The following is a 15,195-nucleotide window of genomic DNA, read 5'->3' as shown; positions in this document are numbered from 1 at the left end:
GAGTAGAGGTAGCAGTAGGAGGGGCAGAGATGCAACTTGATAAAGGGTAACTAACTGGGTCCTAGGAAGAATGACTTCACTGGGTTGTGTTTTCCACTTTTCAGCTGAGAAGGCACTGATTAACTCCCTCCTAGCCGTTTAATTGAGTTCAGACCTGGCGGGGGGCTTACCCATCTGGAAACAGACACGGAAGAAGATTCTCACTAATCTTGCCCTGGAAAATGACCAAATCCCATGACCTGGTTTTACTGACTGGGGGCAAAATCCCCTGCCACTTTCAATCTAAGGTGTTCTCCTCCTTTGGGTCACTTTTGTTTAGGAACAATTGCTGAGCCTCTGGAAAATTTACAAAAAAACTCCAACATGATTAAGAGCTTGATGATGAAGATGATAATGATGACAATGATGCTGTGATTTTTATTATCTATTGATTCATTCATTCCACTAATCATTTCTGAGCTGTCATGGAAAGGCAGTGCTACAGCTTAAATCAGCAGATGGAGGTTTCCTACCCTCTGCCTTGGTCCCCATGTTTCTTCCCATCACATGACTCCACAGAGAATACTTGTGGTAGAGAAGGAAGATGAAACAAAGATTGCGAGGCAGTTGAGCTCCCACCAACTTGATGGTCACCCCTAGGTCCTCACACTAGCCCAGGATGGAAAGTGGCTGGTTCCCTCTGCAGCAGCGACATGTTTGAGCTGTCAGCCAACTCTCCAGGATCAGCCTCCAATGAATTCAAGAGTGAGTGGCAGCTCTTCCAGCATGGGCAACCAAGTCCACACTCACAGAGTGTCCTGGGGTAATGGCCTCATTTTCCTCTTTCTAATTGGACCCAAAGTAGCCTCTTTTCTGGGGGCATTTTGGTGTTCACCAACATTTTATGTCATGTAGGGGGAAGCAAGTAATGATAAAGGGAGCCCATTACGTTTCTGTATTCTAAATATATGCTTTGACAGCCAATTTAGGCAGTTAAGTCACTGCTGCCAGTGAACACTTCACACAGTAAACACAGCACCTTAAAAAAATTCGTTTATCAAATTCATTAAAGACTGGTTTCAATTCCTACCAAAATGCAATTTAAATCATCACCTTAAAACAGTCTGCTCAATTGTTAGCTGGTTTCTGAAACTGTCATCCAAGAAAAAGTCACAGACTTTCCTGTGAGGGACAGACCAGCTCTCAAAGGGAATTTTCCAGGGTTGCCTCACTACCCCCTGCCACATGCCAGTTCTAATTCTGATTCTGCCACTTACTAGCTGTGATTCTCTGAGGGAATCACTTAATTTCTCTGTGCCTCAGTTTCCTCAACAGTAAAACAGGGATGATCACAGCACTGCCTCATAGAAGGAGATGTACAGGTATCCCGATGCGTAAATATTCATTAGCACTGTGCCGGGCACATGGCGAGTGCTATAAGGGCTTGCTTTCTTAGGGGTATCATCATCATGATTATTATTCATTGAGCATGTACTCCAAGGTGGGTGCTGGATATATAGCAAACAAGGTAAGCACAATCCTATGTCTTACAGAGAGGGAAGACAATTTAAAATCTAAATCAATCAGGATGTAATTACAGCTGGTGTGTTAGAAAGGAAACCTACAGGGTACGGTGATAAGGACTGAGGTTCAGGGCTGTGAAGCAATGCCCGTTAGGGGAGGCTTTTCCAGGGCAGTATCACCTTTAAGCTGATCCTGGAAGCTGAGAGGGAAGAGACCAAGCCTCTGTTATCACCCTAGCAGAAGCAGCATCACGCTTGTTCACTGAATAATTATGGGCCAGGCTCTATGTTGGTCTTTGCAGTTAATCTCTTCCCACCAATATCCTGAAAGTGTAAAGGATGATCTCCATTTTACCGCAGATACTATTGAGGCTTAGAGAGGTTAGGTGACTCGTATGAGTCAGGCTGACTCTGAAGCTCGCTGTGAGCTTCTCTACTGTGCTCTGCTGGCCACCTCTTCCACCAGGCTGTCATTTGGATAGGCATCAAATTAGACTTGAACCAGGGTGCTCAGTCCATATTGACTGTAGGTTCTGTCAGTCTCACTATAAATTAACCCAAACTAAGAGAGGTCTACTTAGTTTGGGGAGCTAGAATACTCTGCCTTCTGGCCCTGGGATCAGGGAGAGAAGGAACATTTGAATCCTCTCCTTCACTTGGTCAGACTGACCTGTGGACAAGCTGTTAGGTTGACTGGTGCACCAACTGCAGTCTTCATTTCCAGATATGTAAGCCAGTCTGGCAGGCCAACTAGATATACACCCCATCCCCACTGGCCAAAGCCAAAATAGTGAGGGGTTCCACTGAGGTGCTGACACCTATGCTAGGTATTCTGGAAGTATTTGCCCTTCTTGGGATATTTGGTGACAGGTGCTCTAGTGTTTTGTCTGTGCTGAGAACAGGGTCCAAGGGCAGTTATCCAGTTACTTTCTCACATCCAGCCCCTACTTTCTAGAGCTTGGAGCCCCTTTTGGGCCCTGTTGTGAGCAACGGCTGCCATCTGCTGTATTCTCTTGCTGTGCCTGTAAATTGTTCCTAAATACTTCATTTTTAGTTATTAATCAATGTGATCAAATTCACTTTTCATTCTTCAGAGATGCTCAAAAATTCTCTTTGCTGAAAAAGTTTCCCACCTTTTCTCATTTTGTTGTAATCAATATATTGCCTTTATACTGCTTTGTTGTCATTTCACTTGGATTTGGGGAAAGAGGTAGCTAAAAAAATGTACTCCACGCACCACCTTGAGCTAGAAGTCAGGGCCTCCAGACTCCAAATGCGGAAACCATGTTCTGCTGGCCAGAGGGCAGGCAGTTGCAGCAAAAAGATACTTCAAAGGTGACTCCTGAACATTTGTGTTTTGGAAGCAGGGAGGAAGGCGGGGGTTAATTCAACCTGGGGGAATTAAGAGCCTTTCTCTGAGGAGGTGATGATTCCCTTGAGGCTTCACTGTTAGAATATGGTTTTCCCAGGCAAGGTCCTTGTATCGGCCTGCTAGGGTACTAGGGCTGCTCTAGCAAAACACCACAGACTAGGTGGTTTAAACAACAGAAACTCATCTTCTCACAGCTTTAGAGGCTGGAAGTTGAAGATCAAGGTGCTCTTAGGGTTGTTTTCTGGTGAAGACTCTCTTCCTATCTTGCAAACAGCACCTTCTCACTGTGGCTTCATATGGCCTTTCCCTTGTGCACACGTGAAGACAGAGAGAGAGAGAGAGAGCTGGTGTTTCTTCCTCTTCTTATAAGGACATTAGTTCTAGAGGATGAAGGCGCCACCCTTATGACCTCATGAAACCTTATTACTTTCTTAGAAGCTCTATCTCAAAACAGAGTCACATTGGCGCTCAGGGTTCCAACATATGAATTTTGGGGGGACATAATTCTACCCTTAAACTCTTAGCCTTTCCATAAATTTATCTTTATAAATAAGTTCTGATCATGACCTTATTAGGATCTTGAAATGGACCCACCAGAAACTCACAGTGTGTGAAGCAATGAAACCAAGCTGTATAGCATCAGGGATATCCAAAAAGCCCTTGAGGCTGATTTTGTTAGGCTTCATTTCTCAATTTTTTATTTCTCAAATATTTTATCTAAGCTCATCTTTGTTTTTACAAGACAAGCATCTGTTATCAGCAGTAGGTTTCCGTGTACTTGATGCCTTATAGAGGATAGCAGAAAACCTCTCCCCATCCAAGGTCAGCATTATGTGTCAGAAGACTCAGATGCACCAGGTCTTTTGGGGAGGAGAAGAATGTGGGCTTCACCTCCATCATGCCAAAGCACAGTCCAATTTGACACGGTCAAAATAGATGTAGGTATTTTGCAATAGATTAGATATATAGATTTAGACACACGGCTCTTACATAATTTAACAAAGCTGGGAAGGTCCAACACTTTCAATGGACATTATTTATTTAAATTAAATGTGTATTTCCTTGCCCATTGTAAAAAGGTCTTTGGACATATTATCCCAGTGGTGGATATATCTACATGTACAGCCAAATCATTCTTAGGCCAAAAGATTTTAGAAAAGTGCTCTGAAAACTAAATTCATTAGCCAAGATTTGTTGAAGAAGGATGGGCAGTCTACAGCTGGGCAGGTGGACCCCTGAGGCAGAGTCCAGTATCCTCCTAGGATTCAGTACGATTTTGGTGGCTTTTGTTAGTCCCTTCATTCGTTTTTCTCTCTTTTTTTTTCCTCCTTAACCTCCTTTTACTCTCTTGAAATGCCTTACTTTTTCTTCCTACATGTCTTTCTCCCCGGTCAATAAGATGTTAAAAACATCTCCCTCCATCCTTCCTTCCATTTCCTGTGAGCATTAAGGCTACTACAGTCTACACAACACAGCTATCTCTGCTTTGAAACAAGAACATTTTTTATTGTACACAAATTTAAGATTTCATAAGTGCTGAATAAATTTTTATATATGAAATAACATACAATAATATGATATAATATATAATTAATGACCCAGGATGAAATCTAGCTTCCAACACTTCTTTGGAAAATTTAGCCTTACGAATTGTTAGTGACATTATTTCCTAATCTAAGACAATTACTTTAAAAATCTTGTTTCTAGCATTTTAGGTTTAATAAATACCTTATTGAAACATAAGATAAGACCCTACTAGGGGAAGAAGGCAGACAAGAGAGTGAAGAAGAATCTCCAAAGGTCATTTATTAGTAAGGCCACGCACATTTGATGTTTGGAGGCCAAATGATTCATCTTATTAATAGTTCAAATAAAAATAGCAGACACCTGCTGAAGAGTTTATACCTAATCTTAAAATATTTCCTGCTTATCAAAAATTAGGTGTGGTGGTGCACACCTATACTCCTAGCCACTCAGGAGGCTGAGGCACGAGAATCACTTGAACCTGGGAGGCCGAGGTTGCAGTGAGCCAAGATCCTGCCACTGTACTCCAGCCTGGGCGATAGAGCGAAACTCTATCTCAAAAAAAAAAAAAAAAAAGTTTCCTGTGTGTCAACATGCATGCTAAATATGACAGAAACATGGCCATGTCTCTGGGTAGGTTTCTGTGTCTCCCACAACCCAACCCAATCTCCAGCTTAATTTACTATGTAAAACATAGAGCTCAGAACCCAAACCCTTTCTTGCAACTTTCCTGCATGTTTGGAATCTTTCATGAGAAAATGTTGGAGAACATACTCAACTCTTCTTTCCTGCGTTTCATCTTTTTATTTCTTGTCCACTGGATAATGGTTGTGTGTATTGAATTCCAAAGAAACTAATCCTTGGACATTCCTTTAGCTTGATAACAGAGGCTAACAGAGAGAGGAGACAGAATGAGAGAGAGAATATTCAGAGCCTGTCAGCAGCCCGTCAATAATAGGGGTGAATTCCTCAGAGGCAGAGGGGATCGATGAAGGCGGGACTGTAATAGCTAGAAAGCATCTCATTTGTCTCCCTAAAGACTTTGGCATCTGCCAAAACATCTGATTCCAAAAGCCACCCCAGAGGTCAGCCAGATTTAGAGAGAGATGGTTAGAGAGGAGTTTAGGATGTGAAGTGCATCGTGCCTGCCAAGCCCTTGGTGGATAGCGGAGGGATCTGTCTTCTCTCTCCAGTTTCTAACTGGGGCTGGTGGACTATTTAAGCGTTACCAGCTAGCAGCTTGCTGCCTGCAAACTACGCAGCTATGAGCAGATGATCACAACCTACGGAAGTGATTGGAGAGAGATATGTCCTGGGGGATGGGAGTAATTGGGTGGGGGTGGGCACTGCCATACAGGGAGCCCAGAGGAACTGTCCTGTTTGAAAAGACACATTCACAAACATAGAAGCCCACTCTGCCCTTTGTCTCAAGTGGACACCATTAGATATAGATATTCAATACACACAAGCCAGACAGGCTAAGTCGTAGCCTCTCTTCAGTAAATGGCCTAGTTGTTTAGAGTAAAAATGGTTTAGATTAGCACCCGGGCAATCTGACAAATGTCCAGAGGGAGTTAGGGGGCTTGCCAGCATCATTAGCATTTTTTTCTTCTTTTTCCAGCAGCACTAAAATATGTTTGCTCAAAACAGAGGGAGATGAAAAACCACTGGCAGCCAGTACTTCTTAAAAGAAAAAGAAGCATGTTTTACTTCTCTGGGGTGAACATACCAATTAAAACGATGCTGTGTTGTGACAGATTACTGAGCAATTAATGCCTATTTGAGCATCATGATAGATGCTTCCGCGAAAGCAACCTTACTGAGGCTGGGGCGGCCACACGTTACAGCAAAACAATCCTTCCTCAAACTTCCTGCAGCACCCTTCACGCCGAGGAGCCCAGAAACCACAGAAAACATTTTTTTTTTTCTTTGAATCTCCAAGAGTTACACTGGAAGAATTAGCTTGGCAGAAAGATCTCAACATTGAATTCTATTGGGGATTTCATACTTTCCTCATTTGTAAGCAAAATCTATTTTCCATGAGATATTTTTAGCGCAAGCAGCCCCAGCTGCCCTATTCTCTTTCACTATACCATTAGATCTTGAGGCCATTCCAGAAAGGACACGTGATTTCTAAGCATCTCTCTTTGGTTCTTTCCTAAGTGACTAGTCTCGCAAGAGTCAGGGAATACCAGACTCTTAACTACCAAAGACCTCAAAGTCCTTCCCAGAGCCTTGAATTCTTATTGATAGGATGTTAAAATGCTTTACAGCTGCTTTTTATAAGAGGTCAGCTTGGCGGAGCTTGCTCAGTGACCTCAGTAATAGAGATATTTTCAGCCCTGCAAGCTGCGTATGTAAATATAAAATTGTATTAGGCTGCAGAACTGCATGTGTGGGAACAGAACAACCATACTATTGAGAGGAAATCACAGGGGAACACTGGTGTCTCTCACACAGGGCTGGTTAATGCGTGCATACTTTTGTTAAATCATCTTGATCTAGTGAACTCTATGTTTCAGATAAGCCAATTTCATTTCTGGAACTTACGAGCTATGAAAAGTAAAACCTCAATCACTTAGTGAGATGTCCAGCAAAATTTCCTTCAGGAAGTGTTTACGTTTATAAAAAAAAAAAATCATTTTCACTCTTTACATGATACCTCAGGAAAAATTGTCAGTGTAAAGTCAGGTTTTCAGTTGTGTGATTTGAAAAAGTAATTTATTTGTGTGTCTGAATGGGAAAGACATATTTATTCAGACCTCTGAAAGGAGAATCGAAGAGCTTCATTGTAATGAACAGGAAACATGCTCTCGATGTGAATTGAGAAATACTTTCTGAGCGCAGTGCTCTAATATTCCTGAGTGTGTTCAGTTTCCGTGGATCAAATCTTTCCCATCTCTGCATCCAAGCTATTTGGCCATGATCAGATGATCAGAGCTCAAGGAAGTGATTGGAGAGTGAGCCGGCTGCAGCTGCAGTGTAGGCTGTTTTCAGGGACAAGGAGCCACTGTTTTGCAAACATAGCATCAACATAGAAGTTATTTTGTAGGCTCCAGGATGCAGCGATGGGCTGCACTGCCAGCATTGTTCTGCTTCAAGCTTTTCGTTCTGTGGTCCAGAGGAGCTGTCCACACATTTGTAGACGACGCCAAGAGGAACCATCCCACGAAATTTTGCCTCTGGAAAGTGACGATGAAATGAATAGACCCAGAACCCTCATCATAATGGTATGGTATCCGTGGTAAAGCAGCCTCAGTGGATTGAACTGTTATTATAGAGAGGTTACAATTTAGGGGTTTTGGTGTTTAGCGTTAGATAAAGGCATGTGTGACCTAGAGTTTACTACTCTTAAGTACTGTTTGGGGAAAATCTTTTGGAACTATTTCTATCATTCAAAGAGCATATTTTCTTCTTCTTGTATCTGTCATGAAACTGTACAGCTTCTCGGCCTACCAGAAATTCTCTTCTGCCTCATGGTTTGCATGTTGTTATTACCTTTTGTGCAGAAAATAAGAGAAAAATTTGGAGTTTGGTTTAAGTGAGTGGATTTTATTTTATAACTATAATTTGAAAGAAGAGCCCAAAATGGGCATTTTTTAAAAATCACATGTAACCATTGAAGTTGTATAGATGCTGATAGTTGGATCTTTAACTTCAGGATATTTGGGGCTTTTCTTTCTGACTCTGCAAAGGAAATGCCTTTCCAGAATGCCTAACTTAGGCACAATATTAGAATAAACAATTAAGAATTTTGTAGAATGCATAGTGTTTGCATTAGAAAGCTTTTTCTTGCCACTTGTCAAATTACATTTTTGTCTGTGCTTTAATTGTAATAAACAATGTTTTCCTTTTTTGTGCATCTGTTTGATCAGCAAGAATAAATTTGAGGGTAGAGTTCTTTCTTTCTTTAAGTTTAAAAAGAGATCTGCTTAGTCACTAAAATTAGAATAGATGGTATGGTAAAGTTTCCAAAATTGAGGAGACATTGAAGTCTAGGTGGCTTCAGCATAATCGACTTTTTTCTCTTAGATTTCAATGTTGAGATATCAAGGATGTAGTAAATAATGAATGAAAAATACCTGTTACTCTAAAAGTTCTTAAATGAAAGTCATTTGGCTTGGGCTATGCCTCTGAGTGACAGAATACTAAACTATAACATTATTTGCCTACTTCTTCAACAAATCAATATTTTACTTTCAAAAAGCAATATTATTCTTGAACTAGGGGGCTGTGATTATTTCTAAAAGGAAACACTAAATAGGAATAATTTCATGTTTATTATTCCCATAAGTTTTCACAAATTAAATTTTAAAGGATTTGAAATAGGTTCAAATGTCAAAGAAATCTTTGTTTTCCAAGTTTAACTCTTGTTAATAACATTAACACACTCTATAACTATGTGTAGTGCTCATGCTATACCAGTAAGTCTTATTTTTCTAATTTTGTTAGTCTATAAAATTTCGCAGCTAGAAATTTGCAAAAAAAAACCTTACACCTCAAAATAACTGAGAAATTTTAAAAAACTATTCACCTAGTCATAATATTTTTCCAAGGATCCTTTTGATTTATATAATACCTTTATTGATATTAAATAAGGTGATAAGAATATACTAATGAGGAAAATAAAGGCTCAGAAAGGTTGAATATCTTAACATCACACAGCTGCTAAATGCCAGCTCCCCGAATCACACTTAGAGCAATGATTCCAAAAGCCAGTATATTTTCCAGTCTGTTCACACTTCTAAGGAAATAATGATAAAACCGATAAACTGAATTTATGTAAGAAGTCTGATGGAAATCTTGGACTACTCTGAGTAAAATGTGCTCATACAAAGTCATTGTGCGTCTTGAAAATTTCTTCTGGGCCACTCCAAAATTCACACACTCACTAATGGTTTATTGCCAGCCCACTATGGTCCAAGCACTGGTTCAGGCACTTGGAATCCGCCAATGAACAAACCCATCAAAAGTCCCTATCCCAAGTTGCAAAGTTTGAAGGTGATAGAACATTTTGCCAGTCTTGTTGTTATGGAAATGCTATACTACAATTGTGACACTTAGTCTACAAACTTTAGCCGATGAAAATATTTTCTGTTTTCCAAGATGGTGGTTTGAAAATTTATTGTATTTCAAGATCACCTAGGAGTTTTCATTCATGCAAATCTTTGAGCTCTTGACCCCAAAGACTCTGTTTGAGAAGGTGTGGAGTGGAGCTCAGGAACCTGCTCTTGTAGCAAGCACTCCCAGTTGATTCTGACGAAGGAGTACTTTGGATGACACTTTGAGAAACATGGCTCTGGAAGATGGTAATCTAAACTGTCCACCCCTTCTCCTCCTCCAGTGTGATGTTCTTATATTGGCTAATCGTCTTCTTACTCTGGCTCTAAACTTCTGAGCAAACTTTGATTTTTCTTTTTTATTCACTTTCCCACTGCCCATTAGTCACCAAGTTTTGTATATTGATTTTTTTTTTATAAGATCACAGACTCTGGAGCCAGAACACCTAGGTTGGAATCCTGACTTCATCACTTATCAGCTGTGTGACCTTGGGCATGCTGTTTAACATCTCTGTGTCTCTTTTCCTCTCCTATAAAATGAGGATAGAAATTTTATCAAATTAGAGCAGTTGTATGGGTTTAATAAAGTAAGTGTTAAGTGCTTAGAAAAGTGCCTGGATGTAACGGTAAGACGTTCGATAGGGATGTGATCAGGGACATCCTAACTGAAAAGTGACATTTGAGAAAAGACCCTAAGGAGGCAAAGGAATGACCCATGGCACTTTCAGCAGGGAAATGCCTTATGCAGAAGGACCCGCCAAGGCGAAAGGCCCTAATGTGAGAAGAAGCCTGGAGTGTTAGAAGAACAGAAAGGAGGCCAGTGTGTCCAGATGAGCCAAGGAGTGGGTCGTAGAAGGCAAGGTCAGGGAGGCAATGGGGTCAGATCATGTCAGGCACATAGCTGTCAGGAAGACCTAGGCTTTTTCCAAGTGAGAAAAGAAGCCACTGGAAGAAGCAGGCCCAGAGGTTAAGAGCCTGGGCCATGGAGCCAGAATGTCAGGGTTTGAGTTGTATCTCTGCCACTCACTAGCTGTGTGATCTTGATGAATGACTTGTCCTCCTTGTGTCTTTGTGTCTTCATTGATAAAATGTAAAAAGTAACAGTACCTACCGGTGTAAGGTTATTGTGAGAATTCAGTATGTTAATAGGTGCAAATTGCTTAAAACACTGACTGGTAACTAGTGAGTGTTATATTAACTATAACCCCACTAACTGGGAGGTCCTGAAGCAGGGAAGTAACAGGATCTCTGGCCATAGAGGGTCAAGGGTCAAAGCAGGGAGACCATTAATTAGGAAGTGGTTGCAATGATCCCAAAGACCTGGATGGTAGTTGTTGAGGCTGTGAAAAGTAGTCAGATTCTGGATAGATTTCAAAAGTAGAACCAATAGAGTTTGCCTATGGATTGAATATAAAGTGTGGGAAAGGAAAAGGTGTCAGAGTTGACTGTGCTTGTTATGGCCTGAATGTCCAGAAGAACCAAGTTGCCATTCAGATAAAGAACACAGGAGTGGAAAGTTTGGAGACAGAATCTAAGCTCACCCTAAGGATGCTGAGTTTGAAATCCCTGTTAGGTCTATAGATGGAGATGTCAAGTAGGAAGTTGCATATATCTCTGGAGTTTCAAGGAACTATATAAAGAGGAGTAAAGCCTAGCCCAATGTAAACATCAATAAACAATTGATAAATGATCTCTCTCTTCTAATCTCCTATAATATTTATAGTGTATAAATCCATTTGAAAGTTAATCATGCATTGCCTTCTAACACATCTCTGCCTATTTAATTGAATGTATAATTGTTTATTTACTTGCTGATCACATATTTTTCTTATCTCACTGGTAGACAGGAAATTCCATCTACCAGAGCAATCGCTTCCTAATTAATGTTCTCCTTGCTTTGACCTTGACCCTCAAAGGCAAAAAGTAAGCCTACTTTTTTTTTTCCGAGATGGAGTCTTGCTCTATTGCCCAGGCTGGAGTGTGTTGGTGCAATCTCAGCTCACTGCAACCTCCGCTTCCAGGGTTCAAGCGATTCTTCTGCCTCAGCCTCCCAAGTAGCTGGGATTACAGGCACCACATCTGCTAATTTTTTGTATTTTTAATAGAGACGAGGTATCACCATGTGGGCTAGGCTGGTCTCGAACTCCTGACCTCGTGATCCACTCACCTCAGCCTCCCAAAGTGCTGGTATTACAGGCATGAGCCACCACACCTAGCCTCTAAGCTTCCTTCTTGCTCCATTAGTACCCAGCCCAAAGCCTTTTACATCGAAGCTAAATAAGGATCTGTTGATTATTTGATATTTTTAAGCAGTTGGCACTAATATGCAAAATTCAGTTGATAAAGATGCCCACTTAACTCTTAATTGAAATGTCCAAGAGTGAGTTAAGGATGAAGAAAGTTGCCAGGATAAATACAAGGCTTTGAATATTGATACCCTTCAGAAGGCTTTGGCATTCAAAACTTCATAATGGAAGTTGTATCAGAGTCTCATTCCTGTGGCCTAGGTTCTGAATCTTTGTGCAGAGATAAGATTTGGGCTGGCATAATTGTAGTCTAGCCTATATAGTCCAAAGTGGAGAGAAATTGCTAAATATCAAAATTAACTAATGTAGATTCTTATTTAAAAGAAACACATGAATCCTGACATCTGAGACCATTACAATGGCCTGTTACGATGCAGTCAAGTTTAACGGGGAAAAAATGAAGAAATTCCTTTAAAGCTTTAATTTTATCTCTCACTCAAAAAAACTTTTTGGTGGGAGAATTAACAGAAACTTTCATAATTTTTTTTTACTTCCTTTATAGCATATTTTCTTAAAGTTCTCAGACACTGATTCAATTTATGTAGATTTACTATTTTCTGGTTAATGTCTATTATTTCCTATGTCATTTACTCATCACCAACCCCAGAAGTTAGCTTCATTTTAAGTCTTTTTCTTTCCCATTGCCCCGAAAGAGAATGTTTTTCTGTTCACACTTTGGAGTTTAGAGGTGGCACAAGAGGAGAAAGAAAAGCAAGTGTTGTTCAGGCTACTAGTCTCACTTTGGTTATATGACCAATACCCACACACCAGATTCACAGGTCTCAACTCAAAAGTGAAAAAAAAACTTTAAAATCCATGAACATTCTGGGGTTTCTCTGAAATAGTAGAAACCATAACATTTAAATTTAGGACTGCCAAAGATCTAGCATATACAGCAAGCCAAATATGACTTTGTCTTGAATTTTGGTCTAAGGCAGGAAATTAACAATAGCCTAAATTTGCGGTGAGTTGGGAAGGTGAAATCTCTTCTGTGAGTCAAGGATGTGTGCACTTACATGGCAAACATTTCTGAGTAAGGGAATTGCAGTTACTGCTCCAAGACCTCCCTGACAAGTCCTCTGTTGGTGCTTCAGAATTTGCTTGGTCCAGCACTCTGATTAACTATACAGTTTGTGGGTCAAAATCTGCCTGCAGCCATACAGTGCTTGAGCTAAGAATGATTTTCACAATTTTAAATGTTACAAAACAAAACCAAAAACAAAAGAAGGAGGAAGAGGGTGGCATAGGGCAAAAGATACAGAGACCATATATGGCCCACCAAGCCTAAAGTATTCTGACCATTTACGGAAAATGCTTACTGACCCCTGTCTGGTGAATGACGTGGCCTCAACCACAAAGGAACCTTTTTTTTTTTTTTTTTAATTAACTTTGACCTCTACAGCGTATTTTCTGTTATCCCCGACAAGATACCAGGGAACTTGGTTTTTTCCCTGGGTACCTGTTGTTCACCTGAGGGTCTGAGAACTACTATGATTGAGAAACTCTAGATTTCAAGTCAGAGTCTCCAGTCTGTCACTTAATATTAATAAAAGCCCAGATGACCTAGACATGCTGACTCATTTCTCCTAGTTGGCTAAATGGGGACTATTATCTGTCCTGTCTGTTGGAAGCACCAGAATATTGACTTTTTAAATTATTATTATTTTACTTTAAGTTCTGGGATGCATGTGCAGAACGTGCAGGTTTGTTACACAGGTATACATGTGCCATGGTGGTTTGCTGCACCTATCAACCCATCATCTAGGTTTTAAGCCCTGCATGCATTAAGTGTTTTTCCTAATGCTCTCCCTCCCCTTTCCCCCCACCCCTCAACAGGCCCTGGTGTGTGATGTTCCCCTCCCTGTGTCCATGTGTTCTCATTGTTCAACTCCCACTTATGAGTGAGAACATGCGGTGTTTGGTTTTCTGTTCCTGTGACTTTTGTAGAATCACATGGTAAACTAATTCACATTATAAAGCGACGGAGTCTTGCAGGTCAGCAGGCTCACGTGGCTTATAAGAAATCCACAGTATGCTGGTCAGAATTCATTGTATCCACTGGGTAACTCACTCAGCAATATAGGGAGGTGATTTACATTAGGATTTCACTGTATTTGTTCCACACCCAAAAAAAGGTGGTACAGTGAACAAGAGAGGCCAGTGAGGGTGTTATCAAGCTTCTACTTGATTTGCTTTTTGACCTTCAACAAATCTCCACATTTGGGTCCCCCACTTGTAGAAGACAATAATTCTTCTTTCCTGCTCAGGTACTTTGAGAACCTCATATAAGGAAGCAAGTTAAATGAAGGAAATGAATTATTTATGAAAACAGTAATTCCATATCTTTGGAACATACATTTGTTTAATTTGTGTCCTATGAATACAGTCAGGACCAGAGAGGGGCATACTATGGAAACTATGGAAACTACTCCAAAGGAAATAAATTGACTCTCTTCTTATCCCTATAGTAAATATCCTAAGCTAATAAAGTTTTATTATCAAAGAATGTTAACATGTTTTGCCCAGTTTCATCTTTTTCAGTATATGTATGAAGAAGAAACAATTTCCAGAATCTCTAAATCCTGAGCTAATGTTTCTGTTTCATTTCAGTGAGGTTGAATCTTGAATATACGAATATTATCAGATTCCCCTGGGAAAGAAAGCCTGTGTCATGGAGTATGAGTTTAAACAGTCTACCATAGATGGGTATAACATGGACCTTTAAAGCACATAGAATCTTTGGTAGTTATTTTCCCTTGTGAACTAATTTTGAGTTGAATCCCAAAGCCACAGAAAATGGACAAATGAATTGAATGGCTTCTCTCTGGGTATAAGAATTAATTGAATGTAATGAGAGCCTTAGTAATTAGCAACATAAATCTTCGAGGCAAAGGCTTACTAAACTCCTATTACGTCCTGTATTATCTTGTTCAGATAATCTTGCATCTTTTTAATTCTCCAAATTGTACCAAATTTAGAAATGATTAGAAGCAAAGAAAAAATACACAATGTCTAAAAAGTAAAATCAAAACAGCTTAAAATCTAAAACCAACACAGTGATAAAGAAAATCAGAAAACCGGGTATGGGTGTGGTGATTGGGGGAGGTGATATATAGAAACTTATACCAAAAACAAAGCAAATTCAACTATATGTAGATAGAGCTATAGATAAATACCTATCATACACGCACATATATATACTCATATATACGTGTGTATATATTATATATAAAATATATATATAATATATATAATATATATGATATATAGAGAGAGAACATTATACCTTTAGTGGATGTAGGTGTTTTGGGGGAAATCATACTGTGGAGATGAAAAACATCATATTACCAAGTAAAAACATGTAGTTTTATGGCTAGAAAAAGTATAGACTCCAACAAATTACTGCTAATAAAACGTCTGTTCATTTTTAA

The 15,195-nt window shown here is 39.9% G+C and overlaps 1 protein-coding gene across 16 annotated transcripts in view; it reads left to right on the top strand.

Moving 5' to 3' along the window:
- DOCK10 (dedicator of cytokinesis 10) overlaps positions 1-15,195 on the top strand; it is a 277,887-nt gene that overhangs the window by 53,139 nt on the left and 209,553 nt on the right. For 5 of the 16 annotated variants that reach the window (XM_063790809.1, XM_009444420.5, XM_009444414.5 and 2 more), the window contains exon 1: positions 6,935-7,628. The exons of 7 other annotated variants lie outside the window; for them this stretch is intronic. In XM_063790809.1, coding sequence (XP_063646879.1) covers positions 7,467-7,628 — 162 coding nt within the window. In that variant the 5' untranslated portion in view covers positions 6,935-7,466. Of the gene's footprint in view, positions 1-6,934; positions 7,629-15,195 lie in introns of those variants that run through there. 4 more of the 16 variants (XM_054679430.2, XM_054679431.2, XM_063790805.1 and 1 more) reach the window with 1 other exon arrangement.

Source organism: Pan troglodytes, chromosome 13 (assembly GCF_028858775.2).
Source record: "Pan troglodytes isolate AG18354 chromosome 13, NHGRI_mPanTro3-v2.0_pri, whole genome shotgun sequence".
Taxonomy (NCBI): Eukaryota; Metazoa; Chordata; class Mammalia; order Primates; family Hominidae; genus Pan; species Pan troglodytes.
This window is presented reverse-complemented; position numbering and strand designations above follow the sequence as displayed.